At 41.6% G+C, this 27,020-nt stretch overlaps 1 protein-coding gene across 1 annotated transcript; it reads right to left on the bottom strand.

Moving 5' to 3' along the window:
- Nucleotides 1–2,324: 2,324 nt before the first annotated feature.
- LOC308117302 (neuronal cell adhesion molecule-like) lies at nucleotides 2,325–26,678 on the bottom strand (the record flags this gene model as incomplete). Its single annotated transcript, XM_080476075.1, is given in 31 exon segments — nucleotides 2,325–2,571; nucleotides 6,403–6,481; nucleotides 6,854–6,985; nucleotides 8,152–8,310; nucleotides 10,015–10,083; nucleotides 10,086–10,217; nucleotides 10,445–10,504; nucleotides 12,233–12,409; nucleotides 12,838–12,960; nucleotides 14,239–14,443; nucleotides 14,533–14,648; nucleotides 14,790–15,015; nucleotides 15,219–15,289; nucleotides 15,509–15,706; nucleotides 16,854–16,955; nucleotides 17,756–17,785; nucleotides 18,078–18,202; nucleotides 18,736–18,883; nucleotides 19,239–19,405; nucleotides 19,492–19,603; nucleotides 19,709–19,852; nucleotides 20,689–20,823; nucleotides 20,999–21,183; nucleotides 21,280–21,391; nucleotides 22,315–22,371; nucleotides 22,907–23,077; nucleotides 23,530–23,652; nucleotides 23,883–23,915; nucleotides 24,047–24,240; nucleotides 24,821–24,926; nucleotides 26,600–26,678. Coding segments are annotated over 31 exon segments (4,017 nt in total).
- Nucleotides 26,679–27,020: the final 342 nt, after the last annotated feature.

The following is a 27,020-nucleotide window of genomic DNA, read 5'->3' as shown; positions in this document are numbered from 1 at the left end:
AAAAAAAAAAAAGCACAGCAAATAAGTGTGACCCAAGTTTTTCTGTTTGAGAATGAGATAAAAAGAACGATAGAAGACAGACTAGAAGAAACAATGAGTGAAAAAAGAAAGAGAATTAATGAATGAGGGGAAAAAAAAGACTCTTTCATCACAGAGTAGCAGAAACGCCTGCCTCCTTACGGAAAATTGCATTCATTTCCCATCGCTGTGATCAAATAATGGGCTGCGTGTTTATTATATGGTGTCATTGTTAGATGGTGGATCGTTTATGACGCATATTGACGCAGTAAATCAGCGCAGACTGAATAACCACGGTCTCTCACTCCATTCAGAAACAACATTTATTGACAAGAGTCTGAAAACTTAAAGCAGATACTCATTTATTCATTCATTATATTTTCCTGAAGCTTAAATTTCATACTTGCACTAAAAAGGGGAGAAACAACTTAAATAGAGACAAAGAAAGTGTCAAGTTAGTACAAATCTCTTTCTTAAATACAAAACCATTTTCTATACTGTCAGAAAAGATGTTGTAAAACCCAATAAAAATCAGAATACAATAGTTTGCATCATTATGCTGTAGAACAATACCAAAGTTACACAAGTCGCTGACCAAGCAAAATAAGAAAACAACCAGAACTCCAATTTATATGCAGTTTTCTTTCCAGTTAGTTACAATACACTTTACAATGCGCACAGCAAAGAAAAAAAAAGAAAAAAGAATATGTATATATTTATATATATACTCTACAAGTAGTCTCTATTCAATACAGTCCTATCAACAAGTTAAACCATGCGCAATGTTGCCACTCAGGCTGCCTCGGAAGCTGCTTGTCCCTGTACAATCCAATAAGCTATATACACATATTCTACATGTCTTTAAAAAAAAATAAAAACTTGATGCAAGTTAAGAGAAAAAAAATTCATGATCCCATCTGAAGGCCCTCGAGTGGAGTTAGTACAGGTGAACAACCGCTGCTTTTAAAAAATAAAAAAATAAAAAAATGGAGCAATTGCTGTGTTTGCACGCAAATTGGCCGAAATTCATACATGAATATATTGAAGGAATACTGGCAGACACTGTACGTGATGGCTGCAGATTACATTTGCCATGCTTTAATCCGATCCATTGTGCGGGCATTTAACTTCTTGAAGGAATCAAAGCCAGACTTTTGTCTCAAGGCAATCTTGGGAGATTAAAAAAACAAACAAACAAAAAAAAAAAATGACAAGAGTGTATGAATTATTCCTGCGTCCGCAGAGTTCTCACACTCCACGTGTCCACCCTCGGATGAGCAGTCTTAAAACGGTCTCTGACGCAGCCACTTCGGGAGTGATGCAGAAAAGGCACTACCTGCTGAAGGAGCGCAGCCCCCAGCGCTCCCCGCCGGCCTTCAGGACAGACTCGGGAGGCGGTCGCATGCGGGACAAAAGGTCACGAGGTGGAGGGACATGCCATGCAGCTTCTCGGCTCCCTCCATCGTGGGTGCAGAGCGGCGACGGACGGGGACGCGGAGATGCAGCAATCCAAAGCATGCTGCGTGCACCGCTCCCACAGTTCAGCGTACCGAATGATCACATCATTTATATATAGATATATATTTATATATACACTGTACATGATCTGCCTTTTGGATTCTAAATGCATTATGGGATTGCGGTTATGTAATACATTCATACACAGGTACATCACAAAATGTTTTCATAATTGAGCTTAAACAACTTTGATATATTTGAGATTTATTGTACATAAACTTATTCTTTAGCTTATACGCCAGGAAATGCAAGACAGCCATAATTATCAAAAGAAAAAACTTGGGAATTCTGCCAACTTTTCGTCTTACATGTTGTTAGCGTGGATTTAATTGCAGATACAATAAACATATACTATTTTTGAGATGCACCTGTACAAATAAATGTATTACAGACTTGAGTTGCAAAAAAAAAAATAAAAAATACATGGATTAATAATCATTTACTGTGGACAGCGAACCCCATTTGACCAATACGAGAACCATTACATAGACAAATGTAGTTCAGACAAGCACTGCATAGTCCGTTTGAGATTGATGGCAAGAATGCAACACTTGTTAATGTCAAAGTGTTAATTGATACACAGATTTAGGTAATATCAGGTATTTCATGTACAGATATGGGTTCCTGTGGGCGCTAGGTCTCCAAAGCTTTTCCATAAAGTGAAAAAGAAAACGAGTTGTGTGTGGGTGGGGGTGTGATCTTAAAGCCATGCGGTGCTGGAGCAGCCTTCTACGCCAGTGATGTGGGGAATCAGTCAGTGCAGGACCTAGTCTGTGAAGACTGACTGGCTACACGAAAGAGTTCAAGGAGTTCATGGCATTAATGGGGGACGGCGCCTCGGAGCTCTCGTGGCCCTCGGCAGTGTCCCTGCTGGCACTCTTCCCACTATACTGGCCGATAAAGGAGCCGTCCTCGTTGAACTGTCCGTCTCCTCCTTCCCCGTAGTCAACTAAACTGTCGTCACTGTCCTCTCGCTTTACTGTCCCGTTAGATGGCGTGCGGCTCCCTTTTAACGGTTTATGATCCTCATTGTCACTGAAGGAGAAAATAACATGCAGGTGTTACAGGTGAGATGACGTGACAGATGCAAAAAAGGAGATTAGTGACTGTCTTTTCTTTTCTTTTTAGATGGAGCACCAAACTGCCAATCATTTCATTTACCACAGACTGGGAGTGAATTTAGCAAATAAATGTCAAGCAGTCAACATTTTCTTACACTGAATTTGCTTCGCTCCATGTCTAAAAAAATGGCAGCCATGAGTGATTAGTTGGTGGTTTCCATCAGGCAAGAGAGGAATACAGCTCAAGCAATCCGATCCAGTTCAAATTCCCCTCGAAACCAAGTATGGAGTGGCAAATGTGTTGTTTGACAAAAAGCATTACTCCGTAGGACGATTCTGGGAGCGTAAAGACTCGTGCACGCATTTCAGGGTTTGTATACCTGTGTCTCATTTTGGATATGCATATTGATATCTGTGAGTCTGGGACGGTGTTAAAGTGTCTTCAGTGAGATTGATTAGTGCATACTCAGATTTGTTCGCACACAGATTGTCCAATACGTGCGTGTACATAGTGAGACGTGTGCGTTAAATGTCTGTGCTCACCTTCCCCTCAGGTCACAGCTTTTGCTTCTCTTCTGCCTGACAGATTTGTAAGTAGTGGGAAGTTTTCTTTGCCCTCAGTGGAGACTGGCCTGATCAGAACGTTTTTCTTCCTGGCAATACAGCCTTCATAGTGCCAAGAAGCTCAGTGATTTCTAATATAACATTACAGGAACTGGGAAAAATATAACTGGAGAGTCTAGAATGAGGGCAAAGAAAACCCACAGTATTGCACAAATACCTGCCACAGCAAGAGAGCAGCAAAATACTAGTAACTGAAGACAGACATTTACAGGTCCTTGTAAGTGTGCATAATCTTATGTAAGCACACACACACAGACATAAAAATTGTGTTTTTTTGCACACAGGCAATGATATAATGTGCAATTATACACACATTTCTCTATGCATTCAATTGTATGCACACAAATCTGAGTAGGCAGTAACAAATCTCATGACAGACCCACAAATATCAATAAAGAGAGATAGGCACACACAAAATCATACCCCTACACACGAGTCATTTCACTACTAGAATAGTCCCCCCCCTGACAACACAGAGATTGTGATGGAAACAGAAAGTCCAATGCAATGATGTGAATAAAAAGCAAGGTTTCAGCCAAACATCCCCCCAAAAGCAAGCATGGAAATAGTCACATATTGTCACAATGCATGAAAAGTCTGCAAAGAAAGTTTTCTTTGGACGTCAGGTTGTCAAAAAAATCATTCCACATACATGAGTTGAACATCAATGAAGTGCGATCGCAAAGCCATCATAATGCTGAGAAGTAGAGAAATAAGCCTATACCGATCAGACTGTAAAAGCTGGAGAGGGAAAAGAAGTTGAAAACAATGAAGTGCAGCCGCAGATTAAACACCTGAATGATTTGGGAGAAGCTCTGCTCAGGATACATGATGATGGCTTTATTACCGAATATTAAACTAGATGACAGCCGTGAGACCAGGCAGTTTTTCTCCACAGTGACTTCAATGACTGCTGACCCTCTTCACATGCTGCAGTCATAAAAACAAACGACCCCCGCCCGCCCGCCCGCCAGCCCGGCACACCGACACCGCCCTTACCTTTCCTGAGACCTACACCCCCGCGTTCAGGTGATCCAGCCGAGATCCCACACAACCAGTCCCCTCCTACACTTTACTGCGCTATGCACACACTTGAGAGGATTACGTAATAAGTGTGGCACTTTGAGAGGAGAATGTACAAGGTCAGTGTGGAGGTATGACATCCTCCTGCAGTCAGACAATGACAGCTCAGGGTGAGTTACGTTATGCCTTTATTGACATACTGAGAGGTTCCAGCTGAGCATAACAAAACAGCATGGATAGAAAGAATGCTCTCACAAAGGCACTAGAATATTTGCACACTTTGCCTTGTGATTTGTCTACTGTATGTTTGGAGTAAATCCCGTGGATTGGTGTTGTTCAACATGAAGATATTTACGGCCAAAAACCGATCGATCCCACCGACAAGCACTGTTTTTGTGAAAGCCCAGCATGTACCATACACCTCCAGTGCTTTCCAAAAGTTATTAAAATGCAGTAGATATTATTTTTTTAATCAGAGTGACTATGGAATTAAAATGAGTTCAGTTCTACATATGTTATCCATCTGTTGTAAGTAAACTAGCGGGAAAAAGTACAAATACTGTCTGACTGGTAGATTCTTTCTTTCCTGGAGCCATGCTTCTTGGCAATACATCTTAATCTGCTGTTTCATTTTCTTCTGAAATGTGCCACATTCGTAACCAACGTCGAATTCTGGGATTAGGACACTTGGAAAATAATAACAGATATAAACAGGCTTTCTAATAATATGTAAATAATTGCCAAGAAGTAATATTATAACAAAGAAATACTCTACCTGTTATATTACTCATTTTGTGAGTTTTATTTGATGTTGCATGCACAGATCAGCTCCTAAAAATCATCCCATAATCAATAATCATATTGAGAGCTTTGCGTAGTAACTTGTGTATGAAAAATATTTGTGCTTGGCTGCTTCAAGAAGCTGTGCAGTCTCTTCTAGTGTTCAGTCTAGATTTGGAACTTCCCTTTTAACATGTCGTTCTTCAATTGGAGAGTCCCAGCAGTACTAAGGTGCAGATCAAACATTAATAGTTTTGATCTTTTTAATAATTTGAACTCAAACTGAAAATTAAGTAATGCCATTGGTTTTTATCCAGTAGGACTGAGTACTTCAGAGAAATGGCTCCTGGGCCTGTTAGAAGCAGCGTGACCCGACTCTTCCCTCAAACATGCTGATAGTTTCACTTTACATCCATATGCATCAAGATATACTGTATATGTATAAATTAACCAAAAAAAAAAATCCATTCATTTATTGCCCGCAGCAAAATTCATATATCCGATTTTAAAACCATGCATATCACATATTTCATATATTTATATATGTATATATCGATATGTATTTATCACAGCATAAAATCCATAGAACAGATTTATGTAACTCTAATACAAAACGTAATATAAAATATAAAAGCAAGACCATCTTATAAATTGACTTATAAAAAAAAACAATATTGAAAAAAAATGTTAGTTATACAGGATTAAAGTGCTTTCACTCTGCGTGCGATTGGAGAAGCAGCCTAGAAAGAGGATGCCGACGAGCATAGCGGGGAAACTGTTTGTCAATCCTATCAAGGTCACGTATGGAAGTAGCAATACACTAGGCAAAGTGTTAATAACATTTAGAATATACATACAATGTATACGAGTAGCTTATCAGTTTGGATGAGATTGGACGCTTGGGATCAGTTTAGGGTGTGTTGCACATGAATGTAGCTTATATGTGTGTATTTTCCTGACAGTATTGTTTGAAGTTGTGAAACATCCAAAACCATAAATCCCCTTCAACCTGAAGAATCCTGCTTTTCAAATGACACCACGGTGCCATACACAATAGAGTCCGACACGAGTAGCATCCAGGACGTCCCAGAACCCAGAAAAAGAAAGAAAGAAAGAAATCTTGTGCTTCACGTTGGTGGTGGTGGTGGTGGGGGGGCACGTCTTCTTGTTGTGACTTCCTGCTTATCGATGATTCTGGGTTTATTTTGTCAGTCAGCTGCAAGGGTTGAGAAGAAACAAAAAAAAAAAAAAAAAAGGGAGTGCAGAGCTCCTGCCCAGCCAGAGGGAGAGCAGATCTGGGCAGAGTGCGAACACACGGGGAGGGTTTGACGGGTAAAATGGGCTCTGGGCCTCCAGAGGCCTGGGCACTTTCTCTCACCTGTATTCCCCAAAAGTACAGTCATCGTCTTTCATGGGCTGGAACTCTGGATCCGTGTGTGCATCCTCCTTCTCTTTAACTGGAGAGACACACACAGAGAGCCGTTTCAGAGAACAAGAGCAACATACAATTTCTGGCTTCATAATAAGTACAGATGTATCCGGAAAGTCTGTCTTTACACCATGAAAAAGGTCTGAAGATGCCACTAATGTAAAAACATGTTTTTATAAGATAAGGAAATAAACGAATATTATCGCAGTCTCACACTGCCGCAGGGATTTGCCTAAAAGCTTTGTATGATTAATATGCTCTGACAACAATTACAAAAAAAAAAAAAAAAAAAAAAAGGGACTAAGATTTAATCTGAGAATGTTGCAATATACAAATGAAAGCATTAAAGCGTGGGCTTATATGAGTGTGTGAGTATGGCGGCATTAGTGCCACTACTCACCAGGGTATTTCCCTCCTTTATTCCTCTGGATGAAGCAGATAATGAGGAGGATCAGGATGAGCAGGGCGATGGCGCACATGAGGCCAATGAACCATCCCTGAGTAGCGATGTCCACCTGTCTGCTCGCCACAGCTGGTCAGGGAGAGAGGATGGCTTAGCTTTTTATGGCTGCACTTACTTCTCGTCTGTTTATCAGAGGCCATGGAAACTAGAAGCGACTGTCTGCAGGTAAGCGCTAAAAGGAACATGAAGCCAGGTTATGTTTGGCTTCGGGAGAGTTTGTGTCCAAATAAAACCAGAAAGAGTCTATTTAGCTGGGTAGACACGTAAGTTACCAAAGTGCAACATAATTACAGCTGAAGGCATATCAATAAAGCACCTATCTCAATGAGCGGTCGCAGAGTTTCCAAAATAGCTTGAAATATCTGTGTCAGTCTTCTAATAATGTTTTGCACCTGTTGCATAAAATAGTCTCCGAGACACTCCGGCTGTCTCTAACCTCTTTAAATCTAGTTTCAGCTGAAATACGTGGAAAAAACCTTGGGCATGTCAATGTGGTATTTATCCAGATTTAGGTCCTCATCCACCAGATCCTGAAGTTCTTCTTGATGTCCTTTTTAAGACCGTTCTGACACAAGAGTTTTCACAAAATTCACAAGACTTAACAGAAAGTGCCAATTCAGTGTAATTCCAGGTGAAAATTCTTTGCTAAGTTTTGCTGGAGATGTTGCAGCTCAGTGAGATAGGGGTTTAACAAGTATTATTAATAGTCTGAGTTAGGGCTTGTTAGAAGTTCGAGTTGATGGTGAGTATCATCGTTAAAGAAAAAAAAAAAAAAAGACAGTTATTATGTTATTAATGTAAAAACTTTCCTGGATTATACTAACAGAAATCACCATCAGACATACTCACACATACACACAAAGACAAACACAATACACGCGTTCACTATGGAGATTCTAGGTTGGATATTATAGTGCTAAAAAAAACAAAAAACAACTGAGCTTCTATATTAGAAAATCAACTTGCTGTGAGACCGAAATCTAGAACACGACACTGATATTAACGATACAGAATTAAACCATACAATCATGCACGTCGCGGGATTCTTTCTCTACGTCACTACCGCACATGCCTGGCACACAGACTGACCACAGCACATCTGGTTAACCCATGCTTCACTAGGTGTAACTACACAACAGCACAAACTACTGAACAATCTACACACGACACAGTGCAAGACCCCGGCCAGACCCGGCCGGGGTGGAGACCACCGCCCCGCCGAGGAACTGCCTCACCTGGGAGTGTGACCACGAGCTCCTCAGAGTGGAGCGGCTGGTCGTGGTGACCGCTGGCCACCAAACGCACCCTATAGGAGAGGCCGCCCTTTAAGCCTTTGAGCATAATGTTCTGAGAGCCATTCACGAGCTCTTTCTGCCACTCCTCTTCACCTTCACCTGCAGGAGGGACGGTCACGGAGAGAGGCACGTTTGAGGCGGCGCACACACCTTCAAATGGGCCATGGCGATCGTGACATTATGGGAACTAATGGCCTGAAAACACGTCTACATCTGGTGTGGCGTCAACGTTAATCAATTTAATATTCATGGCGTTCTGAAAATCGAATGCATCAGTGAATGAATTATAGAGGCCCTGAGAGCTCAATGCACTATGGTTCTGTAAAAACGCACCCAAATCCAGAAAAAGACCTGAACAATTAGACAAAATGTAAAAATCTAAAGTTTTAAACAAAATCTTCCACAAATAAATTGCTCTGTAAATGTGTACTGTGAGACTTGCAGTTTTTGCAGACTTTGTTTCAGCAACACTGCTAACGTAGCTCCACTTGAATAATGGTCCAATGACTTCGTAATACACGCTCTACCTAATTTACTGCCATAAGAAAGAGTGAAAACACTCCTGACTCTTTTTCGTATCACATGAAATTTGGAATATTTGTTTCAATTAGGAAATGACAAAATCGGCACAACGTGTAGGACAAAGTGATGTCCTCTTCATGCCTCTTATGTACATCAAGTTAAAACTGGTTTCAGTCTGATACTCTGGAATATGATGAAATTGATCAAAAATAAACAAGCATCATCAGAAAGTGTTGGGAGGAATAGCTTCTCATTTTACACATTGCAGTTATTCATTTCTGATGAAGTTTGTCATGTGCTATGCAAACATAAAAAGTATACAAGAAAATATTGGGCCAATTAATTGCTGAGAACTGCTGATAAATAGCTAAATAAGAACGTGAACATGGACTAATTTTAGTCATACTTGCTTGCTACTTTAACTTTTATCTGTTTTCAATGTTTCTTTGCAATCATGCAGCAATGAAAGCCTTCAAAAAGCATTAGCTTTTTCATTCTGGGCAGCTGTATTCCCGAAAAACAATTTACACAAACAAGAAAATCATGTATTATGAGTTTGTTTGCAGCAACATTATAAAAGACTGAGGACAACAGAAGTCGCTTTTTGATGGAGGAAACCAGTGTGACTCTGACTTCAGACTGACTGCAGCACTCTTGTTTTCCATCACGGCTGTATACAACTAACAGCCGAGCAGTGCCAAGCACAACAAAACCTGGGACCGTCTTTGAAATGTGTTCGGAAAAGTCCTGTCAAACTGGGAGAAATCGTTCTTCGCGTCATTTGGTTTGTGTCTGTCTGCACATTCTCCAGCAGTGCAGCACACTGAGCTGTCAGGGCCGCCACACCAACAGGTGCTGATTAACTCAATATGAAATGTGTTGTGACTGATAATCAGAGGATTTAGGTTTTTGATCACAAAATATTCTAAATTACAGGGATCTTTTATTATTACGATGTTGACTGATTATACTCATTAAACGGTAGGTGAGAGAGAGAGCCATACGACAACCATGTGTGTTTCATCCTCATTGCAGGTGGATACAAACACTGGAGAGCACTTCAGTCGAATTCGGCTGGCAGAGCAAGAATGTTTGTGCTGCGTTTCATGATGTTTGTCGACAAATACGTTTGCATCCAAATTGTCACGGGAAATGCACATGCCTCTTGTAATACCAGCGTTGGGTAATTAGCAATTCCAATCACAGAGAGCCTTGTTTATCACATCTGGATCTACGCCGGCAGGAGCCGGAACCAACGTGACTGCCAATATTTCTATTCACCTGCACGAGCCAAGCGTGAAGTAGGAGTCTCTTGCCACCTTTGCATGGAACTAGCAGAAATGTAGGTGTGTTGCTTTGCTTACTGTTATCCTCTACGTATTCTACATAAACGTTTTTCTCTGGGCCCCAGTACTCCCAACTGATCCTCGCCCCGTCTTTATCGACCGAGGAGTTAAAGTTTCTGAAAGGACTCGCCGGCCGCGCTGAGCAAACAGGGGAGAGGAGAACACGTCAACATTGCTCTATTCGTCAAAGGCTAACCAGTAACTATATCTACAATCCAACTGCATGCCATTGGAAACACTGCTTCTAAACCCTTGTAGCCTTACACGTTAGCGAATGCACATCAGGATCAAAAAACGAATGCAAAAGACTAATAAGAGTAATCAGACATGTCGTTTACTAAGATCACTTCAGAATCTGTAGCTACCCTCTTGGGGTGGGCGACGTGGAGGAGACCATGCAATGGGATGAGAGGTTTGGGTGTTCCCTGTAAACAACATGAAGAGGGGGGTAAAGACGGCACCACACAACAAAGTAAACACACACACGCACACACACATACACACACGAGACACAAACATTTTCCACAGACACTGAAGTCATCGTAACACGGAGCACACAGGTCATCGCCAGGCCAAGAGAAACCTTTGCCATGCAGTAGGAAAGAACCACCAGCAGCCACCGCGGAAGAGGTAAAAGCAGGTCAAAGGCGCCAAAGGCACAGGAAGGAAGGAAGGAAGGAAGGAAGGAAGGAAGGAAGGAAAAGAAAAAAAGAACGAAAAGCAGCGGAGCACTTTGAAAAGCTTCATCTAGTTTTATCACACAACATTAAAAAGGCACATGTCACATAACATCTTTATCTATGTGGCTTTGAACTTTCTCTGGCTTTGAACTCAGCCAAGCATTTTGGTAGGCCTTAGAATTTAACACAGGCGGGGGGGGGGGGGGGGCATGCACACAAGGGGGGGGTTTATAGCTACAGCTCTATCTAAAAACAGGCATCTACATCACCCTGTGACATTAGAGCTTGTAGAGAGAAACAGGACACAGAAAGACAACAGGACAGGGGTCAATATGGGCCAAATGAGCATCAAGTCTGTATCAATGAGACATTTATGAAGTCGTGCTGGGTGATGTCACACAGAATCAAAATGATCCGTCTCAGAGGGGTTTTGTAATGGCATGAGTCGTCTTGCGTAACACTAAAACCGGATTACACTCAAATGTAACTAAATGTTGACAAAGAGCTTTTGTATATCATGTTATGTTAAAAAAAAAAAAGGTTTTAAAGAAATAATGCTATCAAATGACATGCAGCGTACTGTCCAGAGGTTTCCAAAGAGTGGCTTCAGTGTACGAGTAGAGTTACGTTCAATTGCCTATTAAGAATGATGTTTTATAATGTGAAAATTCAATCATCGTCCAAAACTGTGAAAACCCTGGCTGTACACCAACAAACACAATTCACACAACACCTGACAGAACAGATGATAATATCTTTTATGATCAATGCAAGTGAGGCCGTGTTTACATTATAGAAAGTAGACATCAGAAGTTTCTCCAGGCTGAGGTGACGTCTTCAAACTGCTAATGTTATCTGATCGATAATTCAAATTAGAAATCAATCAACCACAGTGAAAACGAGCGATTACCCAGAACCTGTGTATGTTTGTTAAATTGCTGTTAACTTGTCGATTGATTTTCACTCTGATAATTCACGTGCAAGCTTGTTTGTGCAGTAAATTAAAAAAAATTAAAAAAAAGCCAGCTCATAGTGATAAGTTGAAAATCATTTCAGAGCTTCATCTCTCCTCGATTACACAAGGCTCTATTCAATGTTTTCAATAATTGAGAGTGTTGTTCTGATTTCTTTCATTTCAAAAAACATACTTTCAGAACATACTTGAAACTTAATCATTTAAAAAAATTCTATAATAAAATCTTCACCAAAAAATAAGAAATCATGACTGTAATAAGAGCAAAATTAACATATGAAGTACTACACTTGGTGCACTGGAGACTGTTCTGATCTCTAATAGGCTACAATGTGAACAGAATGTACAATCTAATAATGCATACTTCGTCGATCCTTGCATTGAAAATCTATGGAAATAATCCAACTTCCCGGCTTTAATGTTCATCCAGGCTTTAAACGAATTAAACATGAGTGCTCTTTAGATCATTTCCTTCAAGTTTTCTGTATTTGGTGACTTACCTTCATCCAGAGTGGTGATTGCTTCCTGAGTGGCGGCTGGGCCTGCTCCAGTGACCGTTTTCGCATTCAAATAAAACTTGTAGCGTGTGCTGTACTTGAGGTTGAGCAAAGTGACTGAGGTCTCATTGGCGGCCAGGGCCAGCTCCTCCACTGGGCCCAGTTCATTGGAGTTATTAACTACAGGGGTGAAGGATGGGCGACAAGAATAATGGGATGTGGGTGGAGGTCGGGGTAGCAGCGAGGCAGGTTTGAATAGGAATATGAGGAGGAGGGTGTAGATGGGTTGAGGAGGGGTCAATATTGAGGAAAAGGGTGGAAATGAAAGCATTTGGAGGAGGGAGGTGCGGGATTTGGAAATAGAGGGCAGGAGTGACCAAAGTTCATTTGTTAATTGATGTTGTTGTATTTTAGACAAAATCAAATGCTGTTAAAACTAATCTAATTCTTATTTTCTACCCCTTTTCTGCCTAATTCTCTCATAAGAATGACAATACAAGACATGAGGAAGAATGGCATACAAAACTACAATGAAGGAAGGGGGCTTTCACTAAACAAACGTACACAACCTCCTGTGTTATCCAGTGAATGAATAAATAAAGCCTCACCTGGCTGATACTTGAGGGTGTATCCGGTGATGTGCCCATTGTGTTCATGAGGGGGGCTCCACTCGAGGGTCAGGGAGTCCAGGTTTGGGTTTGTGACTGTCAAGGACGTAGGAGGACCCGGGACTACAAAGACACATATCACGAAACCTTTCAGGAGCGCATCAAAGCACAGGACAGCCATGAGAGGACGTTTTAAATGAATGGCCGAGGAGGAGAAGTCGGGTCAGCGGCCTGGAAGCTTTCAGCGGTTTGACTGTGGATGTTTGAAAACATCCTCCAGTCACAAGTGCACTCTGCCTATGTCGACTTCATTTGGATGTTTGATCTTCACTGTGAAGAATAATGCTTGTCATCTGCTTAGGGGGGGGAAACTTCCTCTTCTCCTCACTCGTTTTAGAGCCAATCACAGTCGTTGCATAAGTGTGAAGTGGAAATTTCAAACCCTGAGGTGCAAATACATTGAGACTCTTCTGTAACCTATAGAAGACGTCCTGAGTCCAGCTGTAAGACTTTGCAAATGCAAACTAGCCGGACTTTGAAAAAGAGAGAATTATTATTCCCTGAATAGCGTATTTGCGCCTTCGTTCCAAGCATGACCGCAGAATATCTTTCAAAGATGAAAAACTTACCATCAAGTGGAATTAATTTGCAACTGTTAACCACAACATTGATTAGAGCAAGAATTTTAAAACTGAATAAATAGTGTAAACTAATCCAACAGTGACAGAAGCTGTGAAATTAAAGCAGAGTGAATGAATCAGCGCTTTGGCTTTTTATTCATGTTTGGACTGAGGAAGTTCTTCCACATAAACTTTCTAACATTTAATACACATCCAAATTTCTATTTATACAATTTGCACTGCTTTTTTTTATTTCTAACATCGTGCACAGCATAGAAATCAAGAGCTCCTCTGTGTTAAGCAGAATCGATGCTAAGAAAATTAAATGGAAAAGAATCATCATCTGTGTTTGTTTCCTATTCATAATATGCATTTTCAGCCTGTCACTTGTTTCAGTCACCACTCATTTATCCATCTTTTATGCAGCTTGATATTGCAGCTTGCCCAGAGCTGGAGAAATATCAGTGGACGAGGGCAGGTTACATGCTGGATTCAAATCTATGTGCAATTTGATGGCATCAATTACAAACACATGTGTTTGTCCAGTGGGATAAAAACCAGAGTACTGTGAGAAAATCCACACACAGGAAATACATGCAAACTCAGAGCAAAACGGCTCCCCAATCTGATTCTGGCACTGATAGCTGCAAATTTGTAATTGTAACCCATAAGACGTTGTATAATGTGAACATAATCAAAATAAATGTTTAAAAATGCAGTTTTCATATATTTAAAAAAAAAAAAAAAAAAGCACAGAAAGAATCAGTCTTCCTTCTCTTACCTCCCTCGGGTGTCTTAAACTGCTGCGTGTGACTGGATGGCCCCTCCCCTTTGCCGTTAAACACCCTGACATTGAATGAGTAGAGACTGAAGGGGTGCAGACCAGGCAGCATGCCATGAGTGTGGTTCCCACTGAAGGTCAGGATGTCCTTCTCCATGTGATCGGGGTTGTGTTTATGAAGGCTGTGCTTTCTCCAGTAATACACCTGCAAGATACGCCGCAAATGCAACTTTATTTACACATTGTTGTGGGGAGAATAGGTCTGCAGGTTGCACGGCACCCATTCGACTGTACCTTAAATCCTTTGAGATGTCCTCGTATTAAATTAAAGGGCACGGGGTCCCAGTGTACCTCAGCCAGGGAGCTGTTCAGTATGTTAACACGCACATTTTCTGGAGCTGCTATGGGCACTGTGCAGTACACAAAGAACATGATAGAAGCAAAAAAAAGAAACAGCTAAATACAGAAACACGCCAAGTAAATGTTATGCATCACCCCAGGCTCTTCCACACGATCGTTTTCCATCAGAGCAAAGAGTCGGTGTTACTCACAGTCCTCTCCTGAGTGGCCGTGGGCAATAGGAGGGTCGGGTCCAGGTCCGTAGTCATTTACAGCTTGAACTTTAAGCTCGTATGGAGAAAATGTGGGCGTCCCAGACACAACAAACTTAGAGTTGTTGGCTACAGTCACTACGGTCCAATCACTGCCCGGCACCTTCTGCCTCCACATCACTTTATAGTGCAGCCCCGGGCCATTAGACTGGAGTCCTGTCAGCGGCTGCAGAGGAGAAATTTTAATTGTAGATCATTTTCCAACTAAGCTATTTATGGTCTTAATAAATAACAATAAAAGAAGACGAGGGGGGAAAACAAACACAACAGAAAGAAAGCCCATAAGACTAGACAATTACAAAACTGCTTGAGAATACAAAGTAATTTTTGGTCTCTCATCTCAGGATTAGCCCAACATGACTCCATTACCTTCCAGGAGATTACAAGATTGTTGTGTTCTGTTCCAAATCCCTGAACACCTGTTGGGTTCTCATCTGGAGCTGAAAAACACATTGTGAAGCACAAAACAAACATCATCCAAATGAAAGTATTCCACCGAGGGTTTGATCAACAAACTGATTTAATTTTAAAGTGAGGCCTTTAGTCAAAGATAAAGACTTCACCAGATTTCTTTCACACGCGCTAACTACAAAAGAGCCACTCGTCTGGTTTTTCACTGCATGCATGTTTTACAAAAGGCGAGCGAGCTGACTCTGTACCTGCAGCATCGGTCTTGTAAACCCTGGAGGGGTAGCTGGGGCGGCTGAAGCCCACGCCGTTGAGAGCCAGGACTCGGAAGGTGTAGTGCATGTAGGGGGACAGCTTGAGGTGAGCTGTGGTCTTGGTTCCCGGGACTTCGGTCAGATTATGCCAGTGACCTCGATGGTGCAGGGAGTCCTCAAACTGTATCAGAAATTCTGTGGAAAACATGAAAGGCCCGGGCTGATGTGAGTTTTGAGTTTTATGTTTTTATATGCACAAATACAAAATAAACAGTTGCGTCAAAAAAAAAAAAACTCCTTCTGAGCTCATCTGTTTATGAAATAGTGCAATGAGTCAAGTTTTATTGAAATGTTTGCATCATGCATGTGATAACTTCTTTTATTAGTTGTTATTAGCTAAACATCATTAAACATTAATATCATTCATATACTACCATCATAATTGTCTCTTCTGCCTTGACGACAGATTACAGCAGCCTAAAGTCTCACAGGTTTTAATAAGCAACCTTGTTAGAATTGACTAACGTGCACCAATGAGAGGTCAGATCCTCAGCTTGTGATGGCCTATTGATTAATGGGCAGCGTTCATGATTCAATCCCCCATTTCTCATTCTTGTGTGTGTTGAAGTTTCTTAGGGGAAGACGCTGAATCCATCTCTTCACCAGTGGAAGTTGAGCACCTCGTATGACTGCCGTCATGGTGTGAGTGTGTGCCTCTACATGACTAATAATGTAAAATTCTTTGAGACTGCTGAAGTATTGAAAGTGTTAAGCATGCAGACTTCTAGCTATTAAAAATCGATACTAAAAACAAAAAAGTGACCAAACTTTTGCTCTTGGAACGACGGGACAGACAAAATCAGGTTGGCGTAATAATAAGTGGCCTCTTTTCCATCATTAGATCAGATAGATATCTATAGTTTTATGCTGTTTTGGTATCTTAGTCCATTTTATTTGTACTTTATTACCACTTAATAATTCCTATTTCATGTTGAATGAGTCTGTTTGCGTTGTTTTATGATTTCAGTTAGATGCATGTTCAAACCTAAAAGACTTCTTCAAGGCTATTCTACCATCAATGGTAGCTACAAACAGGTTTAGAAAATTTCACGTACACATAAAACCCACAGTGAAATCTCAGCCAAACAACACACACACACACACACACACACACACACACACACACACACACACACACACACACACACACACACACACACACACACACACACACACACACACACACACACACACACACACACACACACACACACACACACACACACACACACACACACACACACACACACACACACACACACACAGAGTTATGGCATCATACTCTGAATAGGACTGTTGTGTTCATCCCCGGGGGTCCAAGTGAGCTGAACACTTCTCTTTTTCTGGTCTGTCAGCTCGAGGTCAGTGGGGGGGTCGGGTCGCTCTGGGAGAAATACAGCACAGTATCAATACACGTGTCTGAGATTATATTCACACGGGCTTCTTTTTGCAGTTGCAGAGTACAAGGGGTTCATGCCATGGCTCGGTGCAACAGAAACAGAAGCCCAGATGTGTTAATGTGTTGCAGTGATGCCTGAGTCATAATAATGCATTGTTTGTTAACCAAGCATATCTCCTGCATTCCTCACGTGTTCCATTCGGCAGAGTTATTCAGTGTGTGATACACATGCAGACGTTGTTGCAGCATGCATATGAAACGGCAAACTTGAGAATCTTCTATGATCACTCGGCATGAAATCGAGTCTCAGGCTCACTAGCGGGACTAAATTGATGCTCATGTTTTGGAATTGTAATAATAAAGTGAAATGCATGCTCAGAATAAATGAAGTGATGGGGAAATGGTGCGTCTGAAAAATATTCTAAGTGGTGCGATGGGGAAGTGACTGCCTTACAAATCGTTTCTTGCATTCAAGTGTGAGTAGAAATTTTTTGCCCCTTTTGCGTGGAATTTTTGCACCAGTGGTTTAATGTATTTAAACACTCTGCATTTGTCAAAAATAAAAAATAAAACTGAACAGAACTTGTGAAAAATCTGATGAAAAACACTTTACAGACAGAACACTGCTGGTGAACCAAAAATGAGTCGAGAAACAGTACAACGCTGTCAAAAACACAAGCCATCTTCAGGCAATAACATGCTGCGTATAACGGAAACATCCAACAAACAACACAAGCTCCGGTCAGCCGAGCACATCTGGGTGCTTCTGTGCGCCGCAGGTTTACCGTAGACAACAGCTGGTGTTGGTGTGGCCTCTGCCAGGTAGGAGGGCAGGAGTGAAATGTGGAATTTAGTGGTCACTCAGCCATAAGAAAACAAGGAAGATTATCTGGCTCGCTAAGAAGGCAACAATCAAATATTCATGCTGATGACACAACAGCTGACTAAATCCATTCAAATTAACTTTCAGGCTATTAACCTTGAGAGGCTGGAAGGCAGACTGTTATTACTGGACACATTCATATTTCTAGGAAGACCTGAGCGGGAGAGATACACTTTAATAATGTGTGGCTTAGTTTCATGAGTTAGTTTCGGTGCAGTACATACCAACGACAGTGAGCTCGGCGCTGGCTGAGTCGTGGTCCAGTGTGGTGTTCATGATGCATGTGTAAACCCCGGCGTCGCTCTCCGTCACATCACTGATGGTGAGGCTGTCAGAGTCCACAATGAATCTGTGTGGGGGAGGAAAAAAAAAAAAGTTAATTTCAGGGTCGTATTTGAGTACTCTCAAATCACAAAAAGAAGACTCCGGTTTGATTTCTAGTTCAAGGTCTTTCTGTGTTACGTGTGTATGTTGTTACGTGCATGTGAGGTTATTTGGTGAGAATGTGTGAATGTTTGTGGGAGCTCTGTGATGAAGTGGTAGCCTGTCCATGGAGTACACAGCTTCTTACCAATATTCAACTGAAATCAAGTATCCATATAGAAAATGGATGGACAGTTCAGTTCAGTCTCATCTCAACATATATCAGATCTTACTTATCTATTACAGGTATTATTGAAGCACCTGGTAAACTAGTCTACCCATGCTGGTAATCCCATCATCTCCTCCAGACCTGTTCAGACTCACACCAACTTGAGGTTGATCACACTGTCCCTGTCGACTTGTCAGTGTAATCAGACCAAAAGCAGACCTGGTCTATCAAATCTATTGCTGCAAATTGAAAACATAAGGAGGCACTTTCAAACAGAAAACAGCTCTGACCTCTCGTCGTCAGGCAGCTCTCCGTCGTCTTTGAGCCAGGTCATGATGGGGACGAGCGTGGGGTCGTGTTTCACCTTGCACTCGAACACCACAGGCCGGCCCCTCTGGATCACTTTGTAGTCTGGCTGCTTCAGGATCCGTGTGGGCTCTGATCGGACCAACAGCAGGAAGTTAAGGGAAAAAAATGGTCGAGGCAAAAAAGCTTGGTTTTGTATTTGTCATATGTTGGAATATGTCTATGCCAATTCAAAGCTGCTAATGAATGATCTATCTGTGCAAAACCAAGTACCGAAGTGGAAGAAAATGGAAAACAAAAGACTCTCATTAATGGATCAACCATTAAGATGATTTCTGACTATATCTCCACAGAGAACAGAGATCCATAAATAAATGAACAATCTAAAGAAATGTCGGCATTTCAGTTTTGGTGGCCAAACATCCCACTGCAATGACCTTACAGAGGTGCATGCACTCTAACGTCTACAGAACAGAGACACTCTCACCTTTGACTTCAAGAGAGACGTGATTCTCGTAGATCCCAAGTGTGTTTCTGGCAACACACGTGTATTTGCCACTGTTCCGAGCTTGAGCAATGGGAATCTCTAAGGTCCCATTGTCATGCAGGACATACGGGTCTCCATCCAGGGTGCTGGACCGACTGTCTTTGAACCTGAGACACAGAGTCGAATAGTCGTTTTGAGCTCTTGCAGGCAGCACTCTGCGGCCCTTTTTCCTGTCAAGCGTTCATGAACTCACCATGTAATTTTCGGGATGGGTGATCCGAAGGAAGAACAGTCTATCAGGGCCCGGTGATTTCTGATGACCTGGTAGACTTTGTCGGCTGGTGTCAGCACTCTGGGCGGCTCCGCTGCAGTCAGGCAGCAGCAATTATTGAGATGTTATTAGCTTCAAGAGATCAATGTAAGTGGAAAAAAGCATTCAAACTCAAATGGGTCTTGGTTAATGGACTCACAGAGGACGTTGACAAAGGCATTGGACAGAAGGTATCCGTGGGCATTAGAGATGTTGCACTGGTACACAGCGCTGGATCCAGTCTGAATGTCAGTGAAGATGATGGTGTCGTCCTCCACTTTCCTGCTCAGGTCTTTGGGTGAATCTGTTCATGAATAACAAGATGGTTACACATGCCACAAGGAGTTCCGGGGCAATGTTTGTGCACAAAAGTTAACTTCATATTTTATCTCTCACTTACATACTCCAAAAACATGGCTGGGTGTCACAGCAGGTCATTGCTACTTATACTGTAAATCTGGCCAGTTTTCAGCCCAGGAGCTTTTCCTGCTGTTGCCATGATCTCAGTCTGGTTCTTCCACACTCAGAGTTTTTTTTTTTTTTTTTCTATTATACACTACGTCTATATAGCAACCACCAGGCTTAGCATAGGGCAAAGATAGACAGGAGATGGGGAACAGAGAGTACAGCTAAATCTGAAGGAGAGCAGCTCAATCTTAAAAGAAATATTTAAGTCATGGAAAAGAAGAGGCGTTTACATTAGATGACATGCATCTCTAGATGTTTTAAATAGTCATGACAATTACGATCATGAAGCAGCCTTAAACTGAGTAAATTGTGTTTGACTAGAAAGATTTTCTCTGTAGGATTATCATGGCAAATAAAAACTGGGTGTGATTTTCTTTTTGTATCATGCAGTAAAGAAGTGGCCCAACATTGAATTTTCTACTTTCAGATTGCTTAGCTTGCTCTTTGACTCTTGCACATTTACACACTACACTGAATTGATTAATTTAAACAATTTAATGACGAGACGTGTGCTCTGTAGGAGGCTCTATGCACTATATCTTGAAGTCCTGACCACATTGCACTGGAAAACTATATATTTTTAAATGTTAAGCTTGTTTTCGATGAAAAAATAAATAACTCCAGAACAGTATTTATACACAGTAGTAAAACCAGAGCAATGGTGCTACTTACTCTCTATGGGGATGCCATTCATAGCCCAGGTGATGGAGGGTTTGGGTGTGCCACTGGCCCTGCAGGTCAGCACCCCGTTCTCTCCGGGAGCCAGAACAAGGTTCCTGGAAGCGCCGCTGATCCAATACGGAGCAGCTGAAAGTAGAGCAGAGCGCAGCAGCAGGCAGGAGAATTAATCATTGCACATGCTGCCCTGTTGTCATCTGTGCATAAATCAATTATGAGATGGAGGGAGAATGAGAGGTGAAGAGACAGCATGAAGCAGCGGCCACGGCCTGATGGGATACTGTGCGTTTCATCACAGACGCACCTTTGACCGAGACGTGGATGGAGTGATGCGCCGAGCCCAGATGGTTCCTGGCTGTGCAGCGGTATTCTCCCGCGTCGGACTCTGATACGTCCATGATGCGCAGAGTCTTGTTGTAGTGCATGAAAGACATGCGTCCGGACGGGAGATCGCCGCTCACTTTGATCCAGGAGATTTCGGGAGTGGGCCTGTTTCCAGGGAGAAGAGTGAAGAGTGATGATGACACCTGGGCAGGTGGGCTCTCCAGGCATTCGGCACTGATGTGATGCTGGATTTAAACTCACAGTCCTTCAGCGATGCACTCCATCTCCAGGATGTGTCCTCTTAGCACCATCTTGGAGCTGGAGGAGCCAGATGGGATGAGGAAGGTTGGCCTCCTGTCGTCCGCAGGAGCTTCTGTCATTACACACACACACACACACACACACAAACACGAAGTGAGTGAGTGACTCAGAAAACAAGAAACAACTTCCTTACCTTTCGGGTGCTGTCGTGTACCATTGTGCATGAACGCTTAATCATTTACACCAATACCATTGAAATGTTGTGTTTTAAGCATAGCAAAGCTGTTTTATTGAACTGCTTTCTGTGGGTGGTTAAGTACCCAATATTTTAGTAAAGTTCAACAATTTAGACTGTAAGTCTACAAAACTGCCCTCTACAACTCAACTATCAACAGGACGTAAACTATTAAATGAACAACCTGACTAAATGTATGATGATAACTGTGCCTTTCTTCAGTATCAAAGCATTTGTGTCGAGTTGGTTAAAAAGAGGAAATGACAATGTTTTAAGCGACGGGAAATGAAAAAGGAGATCAAAATGATTGGTGACTCATTAAAGTCTGAGCAAAACTGAGACTGGGCACCAAAGAAAAAATAAATCCCGCAACCAAAAAAGCAGAAAAGGTCTAAAATGTTAAAATCCAATCTTTAAGCACTAGATCTAATTTAACATGTCACAAATGTACTGATCGGGTCATGTAATAAATACATCAGCATGCTGGGCTCATTTGAGCATTTCACAGGAGAAAGTGAATCATTATAAGAGGGATTTGATTGGATAGTGCAGGAGCGACAGAGGAAGGGAGATTTTGTTTGGATTGGTATGTTTGAGGGGGAGAGTTAGTGGGTAAGTTACAGTTCAGAGCATTATGTTAGGCACGAACACTAGGGGGTAGCAGATCTCACTGCGAAATGAACCAGTGAGACTGTAAGACTTGTCGGGCTTGTGGGGTTGAAGGGTGGTTGTTAGTGGGTGAGAACTTGTCTGGTACTCCAGGTTGAAGGGGTTAAACACTAGAGGGTGCCAAAACTCACCACTGAATAAATCAGTGTCATTGTATAAAGCTGCCACTGTGTCATTGATTGCATCCACTGTAACAAAAACAAACAAAAGAATCACACACGGCACACGTTGAAATCAGGACAAAAACAAAACAAAACACATGCATTGACAACTCAACATGAAAGAGAGGGAAAATAAAACCATCAACGAAATGTTGCAACAAAGTTTGAGATGAGGGATGAGGGTGGAGGCAGCAGCCTGTCGTCATGTCAACTGATGATGCTCCACTGAATGAGAGCGGCCTTTGTTGATGTTGGAGAACGTGCACGTCTCACACAAGTGATAGTGAAGGCCTGCCCGGCAGATAGAGCGAAGAGTCATGGGAGCGCTGACAATATGTCTTTTCAGTGGGATGGCGACCGCCGGCGTCTCCGAGGATGGAATCACAGATAGGAAATGCTGTTTTCCTCCCACGCAGTCACGCTGGCACGCACATTACTGTAACTGAACTGCTTTCTCGTTATACTCAAACACCGTCACTCCGCTCCTCTCAGGCATTCCAGCTCATTACACGTTCAGTGGGTCTCAAGTACTTGTCTGAATCACACACCGAGCCAGACTTACGGTTGAGGACCTTGACGGTGATGGGCTGTTTCTGCTGGATGGTTTGAGTGTGGGGGAAGCGGGCGTAACAGATATAGTCATTCCTGGAGTCCTCTCTGCGAACGTTAGAGAAGTAGAGGTCGCCGTTCAGGGACTGGGACACCCGCTTGCTCTGAGGCAGCTTCTGAAAGTCTGAAATATAAAGCAACAAAATAAAACAGATAAGAATAAAATCCACACAGAGTTTTATATATATATATATATATATATATATATATATATATATATATATATATATATATATATATATATATATATATATGATACTGAATCCTAACTTGCTCAAAGACAGCTGGAATGGTTCAAACATACGATACAACAGAAAGCTGCCACCTGAGTCTAGTTTTGCAGAAGTGGGAAACGTGCTATGAGCTGGCTTTCTTGTGAAATGCAGTACACTGCATAAATGAAACAGCTGGAAAAAAAATAAAAAAATTTTAAGAGACTCGGTTACCAATAATATGCCTGTTTTATTTGAAGAAATCTTGAAATAAAAACATGTAAACCATGACCACTGAAACATTAAATCTTCAACAAACTTATGATATTGATATATTCATAATACAAGTAAACATGGAGCTCACTATTGTCCATCCAGAATATGATGGGAGGCGGCAGGCCAGCAGGTGGTTGGCATGGCAGCACCAAGGACACGCCTTCCTGGACCACGATTGCCTGGATTTTCTCCTTGGACCACAAGGGGGATCCTGCAGATGGTGGAGAAGAGTTTGTGAGTCAGTCCACAACAATCCCACATGAAGTATGTGTTACTAATGAGCTGCCACTGACATGATGACAGGACTGACGAGGCAGGATGAGAAGGGATGAGGCCTGACTGAATGACAACACAGAGGAGAAAACACAGAGGGAGGTTTCGCTCCATTCACTATTGAGTCCTGCAAACTAGGTCGTGCATTTTTCTACATGCGACTTTTACCTTCCGCAAGCGCTCTTAAGATGGCAAATGCAACTTAATTGGAAATTGCATTAGACAAAGAAAAGAAAATGAAAATGTTTTCATGTGATGTGAGATGTACAATGATAACAAGTAAGTGAACATGACTTTTGAAGCGGTGTTTCCCACATCAGATCTTCACTTACTGGACTGTCGTACGACGATATTGTTGGAAACAGCGGTTCCGTGTTTGTTTCTGGCCGTGCACTGGTAAATCCCCTCATAATGGTCGGCTTTCTCTCTGCTGATATCCACCACCAGGGTCCCAGAGTGGGGCCTCATGCTCACGTTAGGGTCCTGGTCGATGTCAAAGTGGGTGCCATTTCTCGTCCAAGAGAAACTGAGGGCAGATCAAACCGGCGTCAAAACAACGGGAATGTTTCCAAAGATTAGAGTTGTTGAACATAAGAGATTCATTTTTCTTTCACCTTGATATTCAATTTAATGTTCTAAATGTACTAATTTCTATATAAATTCATTTGACTATACGTGGATCTGTATTTGCCATGTGTCAGGTTCAGGTTTTTTTTTTTTAAATGAATAACACCTTAGTTTTTGAATTCCAGCAACAATAAGGTGAAGCTAAATGGCGACAATTTGTCAATGACCTTCCTTTTAAGTGTGGAAAATGCAGATGTGATGTATATGTGTTGTGTCAATACCTGCAATTAATTAGGTGTCACACTTGTTTTGAAATGCATTCGCTAAAATCTGCCCCAGGCAAGGGCAATGCGAGTGTGAAGAGCAGACTGTTTACTCATCTCAAGGTAAACACACAAACTTTTAGGGTCTTTTTTTATTTCTTTTTTTTTTAAACTGAACTCGCTTCCAGCTGAAGGTTTTAACTGAGATTTGACAGGTTGTGGTTGAATCCACACCTGGGAGATCTTCTCTTTAAACGCATTCTCCTCCTTTCCTACCTGGGATGTGGCTTCCCCTTGGCGTCGCAGTGGATTATAATATTTTCTCTCGGATCGATGATGTAATCCTTGGGGGATTGGTGAGTTATGGTCGGCGGCTGCGGCACTAAAAGCGATTGGGAAGAGGGTGAGATTTAATCACAACCATCACTGCATAACTAAGCTTTTTTTTTTTCCTTGCTGTTGTATTGACCACACAAGCAGACATTACCAGTCGCATGCAGACTTACCGTGTAGACTAAAACCAGACAGCTGTTTGCTGACAGACACATTAAAAAAAAAAAAGAAAATCTTTCACAATATGAGGTATTGCAAAAAGGCATGCAGAGTGCTCAGGTGCATTTCCCTTTATTGCACTGGTCCGATGCCTGATACATTCCTGTCAGTGCCGGGAGATAGCTAATGGACTGTGACAAAACAAATGATATCAAAACTCATGCTGCTCGCGAGATTGCTCTATGAAAAGGTTCTACCACACGCACACATAAGCACAAAACAAAAGAAGCAAACAAAGGAACAAAGAAATCACTGCATGCAAAATTGCCAAGTCCACTGCAAATCAGTCTTTGGATCCCATAACAGAAACAGACTAAATATGACACAAAAACATCACAAAAGATGGATAAAATATAACCCCTAGTGTACAAAAACAACAACAACAGCAACAAACCCTGCTATTGGTCAGTTCTCAGCCATTTGAGACTTACATCTATCCCGAACTTTAGCGTTTTCCAGCAAGAATCAGCAAACAAGAAAGAAAACATTGCGACAGTAGAGAAAACCACACATTAGGGATAAAGAAAACAAGAAAAATCGTCCTGCATTATTTTTGATTCACAGCAAAGTTTGAAGAGGACCGGTCGACAATGAGGAACACCAGTGGTCTACAGATCCGACCATAAAACATGGGTGATTTAAAACCAAAAGACATCAGGCTGAGGGGTCAGAAGATGGACGTTAGTCAAAACAAAGGAACTTCATCTGACACTAATGCACACTGAATGTTACGTTTGTCTGAAATTGTCATTTGAACCCATGAATAGATAGATTGTATCTGTAGCTATATATAAATGTAGAAGAAAAATATAGCTAATGATCTGAAATTAGTTAGTCAACATTTGTTTTGTTTGATTTTATGTAAAATATCAAAAATCATATCAATAAAAGTTATTATATTCTAATTAGGTTCAAAAGCCTTTTATTTTGTGATTCATAAACAAAAGACAAAAAGCAACTATTCATAAAAGGATATATTAGTTTCAGCTATAAATGCTACAGTTAAAGAAATAACTAATTATTTTTTCAAGTGAAAAAGGACAAATCATAAAATGAATCATAATATTAAAAACAACTCACTATAATATCTAGCAGTTAATCCATCAACCACTTTTCAATCACTATATATTTTCAGAAAAATGCCGTTTTAAAAAAATAAATATGCACTTTTATATAATGTGAGAAACATATTGACCAGTTTTTACATGAAAGGGTGTTTTCATATATATAAACATTCAGCTTCTTAAAGATTGTCTTTAACAAGTTTTCTTTTAAAAACTGTTGTTCGTCCATCTTCCATCATTTGACATGTGCACAGATTAACTTTTTTTAATATCTTGCTATAATGTCCCACCTCCAAGTGAAAAACAACCCCATCATTAAAGCAGCTGATTTAATGAGATTTATTAATGTTACGGCTAAAATCAACTTTGACATTAAGCGTCGCCTCATTTGCATGCTCTTGAAATATAAAGGCTTTAGTACTGTATGTGTGTGTCTTACGGTCAAGTGGGACGTCCAGTGCAGTCACGTGTCCCAGGAACAGCACGAGCAGCGCCGCCTCCATCCTCCTCTTCTCCATCGTCAGTGTGTGTGAAGGTGAGTCCCCCCCCCCCTAGAAACAGCGACGGGCCGCCTCTCTGCTCAGTCACAGTCTGAGGACAGGTGCCCGACTACAGAAGAAAAGAGACACAGACGGAGCTTCAGACGTGAGAGAATAGCAGCAGTCACTGTGATTACCGGGTTGAATAGCAGATCCTTATACCTTAGCCATCAATCATCATCCTGAGTTTGTTCTATTCCGTGTTCATTAGCAGATCAGAGAGAGAGAGAGAGAAAGGGAGAAAAGGGCGAGACAGACACATTCAGTCCGGGCCACAGATCGATGCAGGTTGCTGTGTGCCACTGTTTGCTGGGAGCAATT

Source organism: Lipophrys pholis (assembly GCF_963383615.2).
Source record: "Lipophrys pholis genome assembly, chromosome: 11".
In the NCBI taxonomy this organism is placed as follows: domain Eukaryota; kingdom Metazoa; phylum Chordata; class Actinopteri; order Blenniiformes; family Blenniidae; genus Lipophrys; species Lipophrys pholis.
This window is presented reverse-complemented; position numbering and strand designations above follow the sequence as displayed.